This window comes from Apodemus sylvaticus, chromosome 20 (genome assembly GCF_947179515.1).
Source record: "Apodemus sylvaticus chromosome 20, mApoSyl1.1, whole genome shotgun sequence".
Classification (NCBI taxonomy): Eukaryota; Metazoa; Chordata; class Mammalia; order Rodentia; family Muridae; genus Apodemus; species Apodemus sylvaticus.
In genome coordinates this window covers 40,663,784-40,678,731 of record NC_067491.1, presented here as the reverse complement: position 1 = coordinate 40,678,731, position 14,948 = coordinate 40,663,784, and the positions used below count along the sequence as shown (strand labels likewise).

General features: G+C 45.9%; 1 protein-coding gene across 7 annotated transcripts in view; it reads left to right on the top strand.

Moving 5' to 3' along the window:
- Positions 1-14,948, top strand: part of Tmcc3 (transmembrane and coiled-coil domain family 3) — a 281,954-nt gene that overhangs the window by 205,439 nt on the left and 61,567 nt on the right. The window contains exon 1 of one of the 7 annotated variants that reach the window (XM_052165547.1): positions 7,075-7,324. The exons of the other annotated variants lie outside the window; for them this stretch is intronic. Within the exon in view, the coding sequence (XP_052021507.1) occupies positions 7,247-7,324 (78 nt within the window). The 5' untranslated portion in view covers positions 7,075-7,246. Of the gene's footprint in view, positions 1-7,074; positions 7,325-14,948 lie in introns of those variants that run through there. 7 annotated transcript variants of the gene reach the window in all.

Below are 14,948 nucleotides of genomic sequence, written 5' to 3'. Positions count from 1 at the left end.
GTGACATGGATGTTCCATGTGGTGTGCTCCGTGACATGGATGTTCCAGGTAGTGTGCTCTGTGACTTGAATGTTCCATGTGGTGTGCTCTGTGACATGGATGTTCCGTGTTGAGTGCTCAATGACATGAATGTTCCAGGTGGTGTGCTCCGTGACATGGATGTTCCAGGTGGTATGATCCATGATGACATGGACGTTCCCGTGTTGTGGGCTCTGTGACATGGATGTTCCATGTGGTGTACTCCGTGACATGGATGTTCCATTTGTTGTGCTCTGTGACATGGATGTTCCATGTTGTGTGCTCCATGACATGGATGTTCCATGTGGTGTGCTCCATGACATGGATGTTCCATTTGGTGTGCTCCGTGACATGGATGTTCCATTTGTTGTGCTCTGTGACATGGATGTTCCATGTTGTATGCTCCGTGACATGGATGTCCCCATGTTGTGTGCTCTGTGACATGGATGTTCCATGTTGTGTGCTCTGTGACATGGATGTTCCAGGTGGTATGATCCATGACATGGATGTTCCCATGTTGTGGGCTCCGTGACATGGATGTTCCATGTGGTGTGCTCCGTGACATGGATGTTCCATGTTGTGTGTTCTGTGACATGACTGTTCCATGTTGTGTGCTCTGTGACATGGATGTTCCATGTTGTGTGCTCAATGACATGGATGTTCCAGGTGGTGTGCTCCATGACACGGATGCACCATGTGGTGTTCTCCATGACACAGATGTTTATTTGCCTGTTCAGACACCTGGGCTGCTTCCGGGTTTTGATGTCATTACCCCTGCCATGAACAGTTGTGGATTAGTGAGTATCAGTGTAAACACATTTTCTTCTTTCTGGGATAAAAACTCTGGAAAGCAACTACTGGGTCAGATGGGTTTTCACAATTTAGTTTTGTAAAACCTGCCAAACTACCAGGGCTGGTGGTATACACCTGTAGACCTACTAAAGATTCTTGTAATCCTCCCAAATATCCTGAGGCAAGGAGGCTTATAAGTGGAGAATCATAAATTCAAGGTCAGCCTGGGCAATTTGATAAGGACTTGTTTCAAAAACAAATTTGGAAAGAGGGCTGGAGACACACCTTGATGGTAGAGCAGCTGTCTAGCATGTATGAGACCCTCATTTCCACCTTCAGTACCACAAACAACAAGCAAGCAAGCAGACAAAACAACTGGAGAACTGCTGTTCAGAGGCCAGGCCACTTTCCCTGTCTATCAGGGACGTAGGAGTTATCTGATTTCTCCACATCTGTGCTACCACATCCTGCTAACTGTTCTTGTTTTAGCTGTCTGGTCTGTGTGCAGTGACATCTCATTGTGGTTCGATTTGCATTGCCCTTAGAGCTGATGATGTCAGACCTAATAGCCTAAGTCCACCTTCAATTCATGCAGCCTCTCCAGAGAAATGTCTTTTGTATGTTTTATGTTTCACCTGTTCTTAATTGTGTTGTTAATTGTTTTATGGTTTAGTCTTGATAATTCTTTTTTATATTGCCAACTCTGCTTAGATCTAGCTTTACTATTATTAGCATTGTTATTCTGAGCTACCTTGTATACCATTCTTATATATGTCAAAATGCATACCAAGCATGCATGCTACTCACATGTACACACAACACATACACACATGCACACTACACACACTATTCACACGCACACATACATACACACAATCATGTATTCTACACATACATACACACACAACACATATACACATGCACACTATACACATACACACACTATTCACACACACATACATGCATTCTACACACACATATACACATGCACACTATACACATACACACACTATTCACACACACATACATGCACACAAACATGCATTCTACACACATGTACACACACACATATGCACATGCACACATGCTACTACCCTGGGGAATTCTTTAACTTTTAACATTTTTTTTAGATGTTGATTTTATCTTTTTCAGTGTCTTGCCTGCACATTTGTATGTGCACCATAAGGTGTCAGATCTCCTGAAACAAAAGGTTGTGAGCCACCAGATGGGTGCTAGGAATTAAACTCAGGTCCTCTGGAAGAGCAGCCAGTTCTCTTAGCCAGTGAGCCATCTCCAACCCCTATTTAAAACAACAAACAAATAAACAAACAAAACAAAAACAATTCCCTTTTTTGTTGTTGTGTTTTGGTTTTTGAGACAGGCCCTTGCTACATAGTCCTGGCTAGCCTGGAACTCACATAGATAGATGCTCCTGTCTCTGCCTCCCAAGTGCTAGGATTATAGACATAGATCACCACACCCATCTCTCTGGGGAATTAATAATGCAGTCTAGATACTCATCCTCGTTAGATACATGGTTATGCTAATATTTTCTGTCTTTTCATCTTAACAAGCTCTTTCACAAAAGCAACAGTTTTAAACTTTGATAAAATACATTTTTGTTCTTGTTAATATAGCTTCAGATCTACACAGAGTCAAAAAGTTGTAATGGAGCTCCAGTACCTCTGAAGGCTGTCTGTAGCATGTTCTTTGATAATCATTGCTCTTGGGAATCTGTAACATGAAGTCATTGTACTTGCTTTTAAAGGCACTAGGGATATCGGGAGGCAAAGCTACCAGCCTACCGAGTCAATGTGACTCTTCCCACTTTGGTGTGTGTGTGTGTGTGTGTGTTTTGTTTTTTGTTTAGCAGCATATTGCAAAGTGGGCTTCCATGCCAGATCATTGCTGACTATAAGTAAACAATGGAAATCATTTCTGTAATAGTCATATGGATTACGCTATATCAGAAGCTAACTGTATGGGTGGCCATTTGTAGTTGGCAATACACACATAGTTAAAAATTGGAGCTTGCAATTTTGTTTGCAACAGGCCAAGTAGCTTTTGGGCCCTGTCGTAGTTGGGTATTTATTGCTGTGAAGAGATTCCATGACCATGGTAAGTCTCATAAAGAAAAACTTTTCATTGGGGCTGGCTTACAGTGCAGAGGTTTAGTCCTCTAGTAACATGGTGGGGTACAGAGAGACATGGTGCTGAAGAAGGCTCTGAGAGTCCTACACCTTGATCCTCAGGCAGCACAAGTGTTGGCCACACTGGGCATAGTTTGAGCATAAGAGACCTGAAAGTCCACACCCACAGAGATGTACTTCCTCCAAGGCCACACCCACTCCAACAAGGTCACACCTCCTAATAGTGCCACTTCCTGTGGGCCTATAGGAGGCCATTTTCTCTCAAACCACCACAGGGCCCCAATCTAAACATCTTCAAATTTTGCTATCAGATATATATCTGGGCATAATGTATCTATCTTGAACTATATGAATACATTTTAAAAATACGAAGTAAGGAAGGAAAGCTCTGGTTTTAGTTGTAGAAATCTCTTCCCCAAAGGGAATACTTCGTGTAATTTAATTAAAATGGAAGATAAATGGAGAGTAACACTTTCCTTCATAACACTATGAACTCACTGTGTAGAGGAGGCTGGCCTCAGACTCACTCTGTAGAGGAGAGCTTCCCTCCTCTGTCTCCTGAGTCCCGGGATTAAAGTTGTGTACCGTGATGCCTGTTGTTGTCTTTGCAAGTTTAATCTTGAAAGACTGTGTGTTTCACGCTTCATAGAAGGTTTACACTGCTTGTATACTTTTCAATAATTTTCATGGAATAACTTTGTTCTCCTGAAGAAATAAGTTGTTTTCCTGTACTTTAAACTTTTTGTATTTTTAATCTCTATCTACTTTGAATGCTGGATGTTTGCAGCTTTCTGGGCCTTGCTTTTTTTTTTTTTTTTTTTTTTTTTTATGCTTCCCAGGAGTCTTTGTGAAATTCAAAGCTGAGGTTCCATCTGTGACTCCTGTTCTCACTTTAGTATTTCTTCTCTTAGACAGAAGCGTGTTTTTAATGCCGTTAGCATTGATGTTTTAATGCCGTTAAATATATGCTGTTTATGCGTTGGGAAGCCTGTTTTTCTATGACTTGGGATAAAATGATCTCCAACTTTCTTTTGAAAAATTGAAGTTATAGGTTTGTTTTCTGTGACTCCTGTGTGTGTGTGTGCGCTCGCACACGTGAGTGCAATAGAGTGCCAAGGTATATGTGTGGAGGCCAGAGGACCACCTTGGAGAATCCATCCACCACGTGGGTTCCAGGCTTGGTACCCAGGCCACCAAACTTACTGCTAAGCTTCTACCTTTCAAGATGCTTGCTTTTAAATCCTACCTGGTATTGACGTTTGTGTATGATGTGAGCGGATCTATCTTCTCTTATATGAAAAAGGCAAATTATGCCACGGAAGTTCTTAAAACCTTTCCATAAACTTCTGTCTTCCTCTGGATGAAACTCAAAATTCTGAAAATGGCTTCAAAGGCTCTGTGCAGGTCTCCTCCTCTGAGACAGCCTCTCCCACCTAATCTTCTAGGTGCTTCCCAGGGAACATGGTCCTCCACTTTGCTTTTCCTTGAGCACCTCTCAATGTGCCTGCTGCAGATCTCTTGATGTGTTCATCTTTGTGAAATTCCTCGACTCCTCCTACATGTCTTAGTGAGTGTTTCATTGCTGTGAAGAGACATACTGACCACGATTTATAGAAAGTGTAGTAAAACCAATTTATACTTTTCCCTGTCTAGCTTACGAATGAAGAAGACTCAGACTGTGGTTATTTATTTGGCTTTGACGATTACTAGGGCGTAACATCTAATCTACTTTTCTGACTGCTGGCCTGGCTACTTCCCCAGCAGTGGACCCCAGATACTTGCTGTTTCTCCTGGCCGTGTGCTCAGGGTCTCGCTCCTCTCAGGGCAGCTTCCTCCTCCTCTTCCTATGTCCTCTCCCTCTCTGCAGCCTCCATCCAGGTAACTCAAAACCCACCCATCTCTAATCCCTCTAGTAATTGGTTGTAGCCAATTACAATATTGGTTTCATTTAACCAATACTTAAGGAACAAGGTTTGCACAACAAAAGCTTCTGGTGCAGAATTTAGCATGAAAATACATAGTAGACCTCAATAAGAAAGTATTTTAATTGGTGCCAACTTTACAGTTTCAGAGATTTCGCCCTTTGTCATCATGGTGGGAGGCACGGCAGCATGCAGGCAGACATGGCGCTGGAGAAGGAGCTGACAGTTCTAAGTCTGGAAGAGACTAGGCTTGGAATGGGCTTTTGAAACCTTAAACCCCACTCTCAGTGACTCACTTCCAATGAGGCCACATTCCAAAACCTTTCAAATAGTGTCACTCCCTGGTGACCAAGCATTCAAATCCAGAAGCCTACAGGGCCTTCTCATTCAAACCAGGACATGCATTACTGTCTCTCTTTCACTTACTAAGTCTACATTGCTCCTACAAACCGTAGTCACTTCCCAAGTCTCTGCTCAAATATTGCCCTCTCACAATAGCTTCTCTGGACATCATAAGTGAAATCACAACACACACACACACACATACACACACACATGCATGCATGCACACACACACACACAATCACAATCTCTACTTTTTGTGTGGAAAAATTTAGGTCTGTGACCATCTCTCTGGGCCTGGTGTGTGTGTGTGTGTGTGTGTGTGTGTGTTATTTTAAAGGTTTTTTTCCCCCTTAAATGGCTTTAGATTAGGTTTCTGATTTTTTTTAAGTTTTAATAATTTACGTTTTGTGTAGACAATATGTGGCCACATTTAAGATGCATACATGGTAAAAATGATCAACAAACAAACAATCCTCCCATCTGCCCTGTAGCTGCCCAGGCTTCCTTTCCCACGCTTGCTCACTTATTTCTATAGGTTTTTTTTTTTTTTTTTTTTTTACTTATTCCTGTAGTTTCTTAATCTTGTCAGAAATGTGCCCTGTATATATAAGCACAAGCATATATCTATATTTATGTATATGTGTATATATATATATATATATGATACACATTGCACTGTCAGTAAATGGTAGAACACCCTATATTATCCAGCACCTTGCTTTTCTTCTCTTAACTATACTTGCTAGAAATGATTCCATAGTTAAAGGGCCGTCCCGCACATCTGCTACACTTGCCTAATACCCCACTAAGTGGACATTGGTCTCCTTGTGAATGACACACAGGTCGGGTCCTCCTCAGCCTCTGTAATGGCCTCCTAGCCAGAGTTCCTTATCTTCCATCAATGCCTCTCACAGGACTATCAGATAGACTTCCATTCTGATCTTGTCAACCTCAGGTTCAGGAAGCCCTGCAGTTTGCCAAACACCCACAGAACAAAGCTGAACTTCTTAATGTTGAAAGTCCATTCCCCCACCCCCTACCCCCGACTGACTCTCCATTCTTCTACCTTCTCCCTTTGTGCCTGAAGACACCCACTAAACTGGCACCTTGAGGTTTTTTTGCTTTCCCCAAAGGCACAGACCTGTTTTCTCTCAGCCAGCTGGGGGATAAACACCTCCTCCCCTCCCTGTAGGCAGATCACAGTACACTCTGGGCCTGTAAGGATCAGTGATTTAAAACCTGCCAATCCAGTCTCAGAGGCGCATTGGACATAACCGGACCTTGGGTAAGTGAATTTGGGGTTAGGCAACCAATACCACATTGATTACCAATCAGTCCTTTTCCTCTTCAGATTCCAGATCCCTTGTGGGCAGGGAGCACTAAGTGGGACTAGAGAACGCTAAAGTGAAAAAATGTCCGGGTTTTAAAGTAACTTACAACACAGTGAGTCACACAAGCACAATTAAGATACACAACACAGTGGGAGTGCTAGGTGGGAAAATGCCCCTCCCTCCTGGAATCCTTAACTCACTGTCCAGGTCCAGGATAGCTACCCAGCTAAGTGTGCCTGTTGAGTGAAATATATGTACAACACACACACACATACACACACACAGCCCTTAAGGCAACCTCCTGTGCTCAAACCTGTCTTTTTATCACACTCAAATGGGTCCATAACCTGTGCGGGCGTGGCTCATCTGAGCCGGGGGAGGCGTGGGAGCGCGTGGGCCCCGCTCGCAGGCAGGGAGGGCAGCTGAGCCCAGCACCTGGAGCGGGTCTAGGCGCCGCGCGGGGCGCAGGGGCGGGGAGCGGGGGAAGGGGCGGAGACTGTCGCCCGCCTCCCCACCCCGGCGGCGGCGCAGGGCCGCGGGGTGTCAGCAGCAGCTGCAGCCGCCCGCGCCACCCCCTCGGCCGCGGCTCCGGGGCGAGGGTGAGCGGAGCACGGGGCTGGCAGCTGCCACCCGCCGCCGATTGGAGCGGCGGCCCGGAGGACGCAAAGTTGTCAGTCTAAGCGCAGACATGCCGGGTAGCGACACGGCGCTCACCGTGGACCGGACCTACTCGGACCCCGGCCGGCACCACCGCTGCAAGAGCCGGGTGAGGCGCGCGCTCAGGGCGGCACGGGGGTGCGAGTCTGCGTGGGGAGGGCGCGGGTCGGGCCGGCTCGGAGGCACCGCACCGCGGAACCCATCGCCGGCCTCTCCCGGCCGGGAAGGTCCGGAGCAAAACCTGCGGCCCGGGGACGCGGGGCCACTGCTGGAATCGGAGGCTAGCCAGCCCGACTCCACGACGGTGTCGCCCGGCTCTCCTCCCCGCCAGAGAGCGCACGCTGCCTGCCGGGCCCCCGGGACTCTCAGGGTCTGGTTACCGGCACAGCCACCTGCGGGGCTCCGCTTTGCCGCTGCGTCCCCAGCCTGGCAGCCTAGTCCCTTGCACCGTGCGCCCGGGACGCGCTGCCTCGATCAAAAGTCGGTCTCCGCACGGAAGCTCCGGAGTTGGGAGCTGTGCAGAGCGGGCGCCTTCACCACGGTTTGCAGCGTAATTTGCTGTTGCTGATTTTGGCAGTGAGCGAAAATAGCTTTTCTGAGCAAGCTGTGGAGACCGACCATAGAGGGCTTCACTATAAAGACGGAGGCCGCAGCCCCAGCTCTGCACCCCCACCCCCCACTCCAACACTTTCCCTTCTGGGCAGCTCAAGTGTCCAGCAAGGATGTGAGCCTCCCCACCCCACCCCCACCCAATCCCTCCTTTCCTTGGCCGATTAAAGTGCCATTTGAAACAGCACCTCCTCCACTCTGGCAGGCAACACCTGGAGTTGTTCTCTGATCCTCCCAACTTCTAGCTTGTCCGAGGAACTGAGGATTCGCTGTGGGCTTTCTTGTATAAAGTTCATAGAGATAGAACGGGCATAGTTTCTACCCCTCCACCCCTAAGATCGAGTTGCGGTCGTAAGTGACAGGCGTGTGCAGGGGTCCCTTATACAGAATGTGAGTGTGCAGTCACAATTTGAAACAGTAATCGATTGTCTCAGAAGTGGCATGTTTACCTCATTTCTCTTTTCACTTTAGCGCCTCTTTATCAATTTAGCAAAAATGATTTTTTTTAACCCAAATGTGTTTGGTGGAATCGCTCCTGCATCGACTGATTGACTCTTTCTCGGTTTCTTTAGAAGTTTCATAACAGTGCACCAGGAAAGTATTCCAAAACTCCGTAAGAAAAACATTTAGAGTTTTGGTTACCTGTAGTTAGATGTTTGTTTGGGAGGGCATTTTCGAAAGCATTTGTAACGGGGTGGGGGTGGGGACAAACGTAATATTGCCGTTCACAGGTGAGATTGTTATTTAAGTTGTCACAACTCTGTGACAATTGAGTTGTCACGGCTCTTGCTCTGTTAGCAAGCAAGCAAAAGGTTGGTAACCTTTTGAGGGATGGTGAGCTCCTTGGCAAAACTCTTGGAATGAGCTTTCTGAAATTCAGGAGTTGCTGCCTGTCAGGTGGAGGTGGGAACCGGTGCTCACACACTCAGGTGGGAAGTGGAAAGAGCAGCTGAACAGCAGACATTAGTGTCTACTCCACCCCTGCCTGTCCTCAAAGTGACCAAGACATCATGTCAAGGGGATTTTTTTTTTCTTCTTTAAAATCCCGCTCAGTAGGGAGATGCTGGATTTGCAAGCGAATTGCTGTAAAACTGAGTTAGGTGATGGGTGTAGAGATGATTGTTCTCCGTAATTAGTCCACTAGGCCGATGAAACCTAGTGAGGAGTAGAAGAGGAGACCAAAGAAGGCTGGAGTTGAGCAGGCCCAGGTCACAGTTCGAGGCCCCTCCTAGAGATCTGGATTTAGCCTTCTGGATTGTCTGCTTTAAGGTTTGTTTGTTTGTTTTTTTTTTTTTTTGGTTGTTGCTATTGTTTTGGGGTTGTTTTTGAAACAAGGTCTCCTTGTGTAGCCTGAGCTGGCCTCCAGCCCGTGATCCTCTTGTCTTAGCCTTCTGAATGCTGGAATTAAAGGCATGCACTGCTGCAGCTGCCTTGCTTTTAGGTTTGTTTGTTTGGTTTTTTTTGTTTGGTTGGTTTGTTTTGTTTTTGGTCTGCTTTCCTGTGGAGACATCAAGGCATCAGAAGAGCTAGCATAACAACTTTTCTCTAGTGGGGCAGGTGTAATTTTGCATTCCTCCTTAAGGCTGCAATAAGCCCGCTCTAATGAAGGCACCGCAGAAGCAATTTTGCTGTGGCAGAAGGCAGCGCCCCATTAGGTGATCTAGCTGCTCCTTCGTGGAACTCAATTTGATGTAGCTATAAAAAAGCATTTTCTCATTACACCCAGAAGCGTATGCTGTGCAAAAGGAAAGCACCAAAAGGCATAAGGGCTTAAAGCCCTTGGTGTTACTCTCTCATTGGAAACCAACTCAGATTTAAAAAGAATCCCCACCTCTGGTAAACTAGCTTTCTTTTACGATGCAGATAATTACTGGGGTGGATGCTGAGGTGACTAAGGTTTAAGGAATTGGTAGTTCCCTCCCCCCCAAACACCTTGTTGATTAACAATGGTCATTTAAAAGATTCCCTTTGAGGTAACAAGGAAAATACTCATCACTTTTGCTGGACTTGTTTAAGCCTTTGAGACTAGATGGTAATGAGACAGGGGACCACTTTAATATTGCAGAGATCTATTTTTACAGCCAGGTAGACTAGCCTAGATTCTCCTCCCTGTCCCTCCTCCCCCTTAGCAAAACCTGTAGTGTAACAAATTACACACACACACACACACACACACACACACATATATATAGTCAAAGCTGAAAAGCCAGAGTCATTCACAGTTTTAAACTTCATCTTTGCAAAATTAAAAAAAAAATGATGCTTGTTAACTTGACACACATAACATCTTTCCACTTTAAAAGAAAGAGAGTGCATAATTAGAGCCTGTGTTGTTGTTGTTTTTCCTTTATGCCCTAGATAGTCAGAGCCTATCACCAAAGAATATAGGCAGTCTGTCTTCCACATCGTAACTGGGTTTTGTTAATTATTTGAGCCCAGCTTCTTCTTGTTGCTGCTGTTGTCACTTTAAATGTTCCCTGATGCCACTTGGCGTTCCCTGTGGCCACTTGGGCGCAGCTGTGAACTGTTGTTGAATATTATTGAATGTGTAAATATTATTTTGGGGGTTTCCTACCCCACCTTAGATCATTTAGTTCCCAAATAAAAGATAGTTTGTTTATATCATATTTATATATTTATAATAAGCCTTAAAGCACTAGAGCTGGGCAGATATCAGCGCACTCTGCTATTTCGTTACTTTCCTGTCAGTAACCTCCAGATTATCTACCCAGAGATAGCACTGTTCACATTCCGCACTGGGGCCACTCCTACTCCAACAGGCTGATCCTCGTGGCCATGAGCTCATGATCCACCTGCCCCGTGGTGGCTTCTCCCCACCCCTGCCCCTGCTTGAGACCCCAAGTCCAGAACCCTGCTCTGTCCACTCCACTGCCCAGCCCAGGCTGTAGACATCTTTATTAACCAATCATGGATGACTTGGGGGTGGGGGGGCAGGGTTCACATAACAGAAGTGTGTGGACCTGCTCCACTTTGGGGTCCAGAATTCAGCATTTGAATACAAGCTGAACTAGACCAACCTCCTATAAACTACTGGGGCTCCAAGGACCGAGACATAGCTCCCAACCGGGTGATCACTAGGACAAGGCCCCAAATAACTTTTCTGAGATTGTAGTCTTAGTGAGAGTTTTACTGCTGTGAACAGATACCATGACCAATGCAAGTCTTATAAATGACAACATTTAATTGGGGCTGGCCTACAGGTTCAGAGGTTCAGTCCAGTACTTAAAGTCCACCCTCCCTGTCCAGAGCACTGCAGTGTGAAAGGTCTCTAGGTACAGTTGGTACCCAGAGAGGACAAATCCTAACAGATAATAATGTTTTTAGTTGTTATCATCAAGGTGGGAGCATGGCAGCATCCAGGCAGGCACGGTGCAGGAGGAGTTGAGAGTTCTACATCTTCACCTGAAGGCTGCTAGTAGAATACTGACTTCCAGGCAGCTAGGATGAGAGTCTTAAAGCCTACACCCACAGTGACACACCTACACAACAAGGGCAATCCCACCCCAACAGGGCCTTACCTTCTAATAGTGCTACTTCCTGGGCCAAACTTACATAAACCATCACAGTAGGAGACACCAATAAAACAGGTAGTGTCAGTCCATTCCTCACATTGTGAATTTGAATCTTAAATAAGAGTTTTTAAATTGACGGTTGTGTGATTCAGACGTTAAACTGCTTTCATCAGTATGTGAAGAGAATTTTTTTTTCATACTGTTAGAAGGCCACAACCCCTTGGCATGACTCTTCTGCTGTCCCCTATTACACTGCCAACCACTGGGCTTTCTTTGACATCTCTGCAGTTGGTCCTTAAGCCACTTAGGACTTTGGCTATTTCTATTTTATCCAGCCTCCAAGGGAGGACCAGACTGTTTTCCCCACAGACTCACTTTCATCAGACTTGCCTGTTCTAGTGTGAATTGCACCATCACTTGGACCCTCTAACCATTATTTTTCCATAGCCTCTTCTATGCAATTGGGGCGGTGTGAGGAATGGATGCCGGTAAGGGGCAAAATAAGAACCCAGTAGGTGGTGAACTCATTTTGTATATTTATATATTTATACAATGTTATCAGGAGGCTCCATGAGCCTGAAAATTAAAAGACTCCTAATTTTGCAACAAACCCACTGAGTGTCTTTTGTGCACCTGCAGTGATTCTGCACATCAGGAAGAGCTCTCTAGGAAGTTAACAGTCCCAGGTAGCTTGGTACCTGGTGGTGAGTATATCTTACTTATACCGTGGCCCACAGCGATGTAAACTTCCCTTTCACAGCAAGAATTGGTCATAAGAAATACAAAAGTATCTGGCGCCTGAAGTGGAACCTGTGTGGAGCCTGAGGACCACACCTGACACACATTTTGAAGTGCTCTGCCGCTGGGAACATTCCCAGTGGGTGCTGAATGATAGATAGCCAGAGGCTATCAGGAAGAAGGAGGTGTCCGTGGCCCTCCCAGGAGAGCTCTCTGAGCAACAGTGAGTTGATTGCTTGTTTGTTCCTTGGCAGGAAGTAGGACAGATAGAACATGACTCTTGTAGGTGCCACTGACCCAGGGAGGTGGCATGATGAGTAGTTGGTGAGGACTGCTGTAATCAGAGTTTTGTTTTCATTCTAGAGCTAAGTGAAGACACTGGCTATGCGCAAGGCTTAAGTCAGTTTGTCTACATTGGGAGGGTAGGCTGATGGTGTGTATGGTTTTTGTTTTTGTTTTTTTTGAGCCGTGCTTTGCTTCGGTCTCACCGGCTCTCCCTTCAGAGACTTGCCAGTCACCAGCAGCAGCAGCTCACACACGCCTGTCACATCCGCTGCAGAGCAGCAAGACAGCTGCCACCAAGTCGGATCTCGAAATATGTTTTCCCTTAGACGCTTCCTGGATTCCCAGAGCCAAAAAACCCAGAGTCCCAGATGAAAATTCCCCACGTCGTCTCCGGGGAGAATCGGCAGTGTTTTTTAGCCTCACTGTTTCCCTAATTGCGGTTTTTGCGTTTTCAGTGGAGGGGGTGGCGAGAGAAAAAAAGACGAAGGAGCTATGATTCACTGAACTGTGTGAATCAGAATTAGGACTTTTCATTCCTTCTGAAAGGAACATCAGTTTACATGCTTTGCGCATCTTCTAGCTGGTGCGAGCGCGGATGGTGTGGAGGGGGTGTGAGCGGAAGGGAAACGGTAGACTTGTGGAGCATCCTTCCTCAATGAGGCAAAAAGAACATGTGTGGAAGGGATGCAGTAACAACAATTAGCCAGCACACCCCAGTCACATTGCGGGCACCAGGACAACTGAATGCCTCCATTTCGGGCCTTCCTTAGTCCTATGTGGAACTTGCTGGGTCTTAACCACTTCCTTGGTAAATTCCTGGGGTGAATTCTGATGTCTTGATAATCTGAATGGAGCCTTTCCCTATCTATTGTCTTAACAAGGAATCCTTAAAAAAGAATTGCTTTAAAAGATATGTGTATATTTAAAACAAACACATGTCAAATGTGTATTTTAAATCAAGTGCGTATTTGAAAATACTGCTGGGGCTTGAACTCAGGCCCTACCAAGTTAATTGCTAAGTCTGTAGGAAGGTTATCTAAATGAAACTAGGGAGAATGAACATAAAATTACTTTGGGCGGAGGGACTCGGGAGGTGGCTCACTGGCCTAGTATGCTTGCTATGACAGCAAAGGGACCTGGATTTCATTCAGGTTAATAAGTTGTATAAAGGCTGGGCGTGGCTTACAATGCCTGTAGGTCGGTCTAGAGTTACAGGGCAGAGACTGTCAGATCCTGGGAGTTCACTCGCCAGCCAGCCCTGCTGTTAGGAAACAGCAAGCCTCACGTTCAGTGAGATAGCTTGTCTTTAAAAAAAAAAAAAAAAAAAAACAAGTGGAGGGCTGATGAGATGGGTAAAGGGGATTGCTGCCAAGCCTGATGTCCCGAGTTCAATCCCTGACACCCACTTGGTGAAAGGAGAGAACTGACTCCCTCAAATAAATGCAAACAAGTGTAATTCTAAAATCAAAGAAACACCATAAGGTGGCGAGTGATGAGGGAAGACACCTGACCCATATCTCCGTTCTTTGTAAATGTGCACGCCACACGTGCATGAGCCTTTACCCTGGCAAAGCACACACAGTCCTTTTCAGGGAAGACTTCATTGAGTGGCCTTAAAAGCGTGAGGGCTTTTCTAGGGAACAGCCATGTATTTGGTGGGCTCTTGCCACTTCAGAACATCTTTCTCAAGCCCCCCTTTCAGCATCTTTGCATTCTCAATATAAAGTTTAGTGCAGTGAGCTCATCCTCATCTTGGCCTTCGCCAGCTGGGACAGGAAACAGGGAAGGAAGGATACACAGATGCAAGCGCCCGGTAGTGCATCCTGCATTCTGCAGGCATGCCGCTTGAGATCCCTTTCATTTGGCTACTGTCGCCTCTGAAGCATCTGGTCCCGTGAGCCTCCGGTCCGGAGAACCTTCTAACGCCTCCTGTGCTCAGCACCCCCTGTTGTCAATTAGTGTCCAGACTGGATGTCCAATACCTGGAATGGTTTGGATCCAAAGCGGCTCAGGTTTTGGGTTTTCTTCGGAGTCGGGAATATTTGTGGATGCATCACAAAATACCGTGAAAGCTTTGACACTCGAGGCTAAACTCAAACTATTTAGGTTTCATATACACCTGTATACGCATAGCCTAAAGATCCTTTTATGTCATATTTACATGCCTGCGCTATGTAGCCCATCACATAAAGTTCAAGTTTGGCATTTCTCTACGTGTTGCGTCATGCTGGTGTTCAAAACCAACATGTCAGAATATTTTGAGCTTTCGATTAAGAGCATTTGACCTGCATATAGCATGTTTTGTTTTGTTTGTTTGTTTGTTTGTTTTTACAACCAAGCCTTAAACTCAGCCAAAAACCTTCCTCTGGTTCTTGGCTAGGGAATGCATTGCGTGTTCCACTGCAGGGGTGTGGGGGAAGGGGTGGGGATAGACAGAACATCTAATGGCCTGCTGAGAGATGACACGCATGGTGTCAGACCCCAGTGACTCTCTCTAAAGGAGAATCTTTAGGACTTCTGCTATGTTCACTGGCTCAACCCTAACCTAGAGTGAAATGTGGCTTCTCC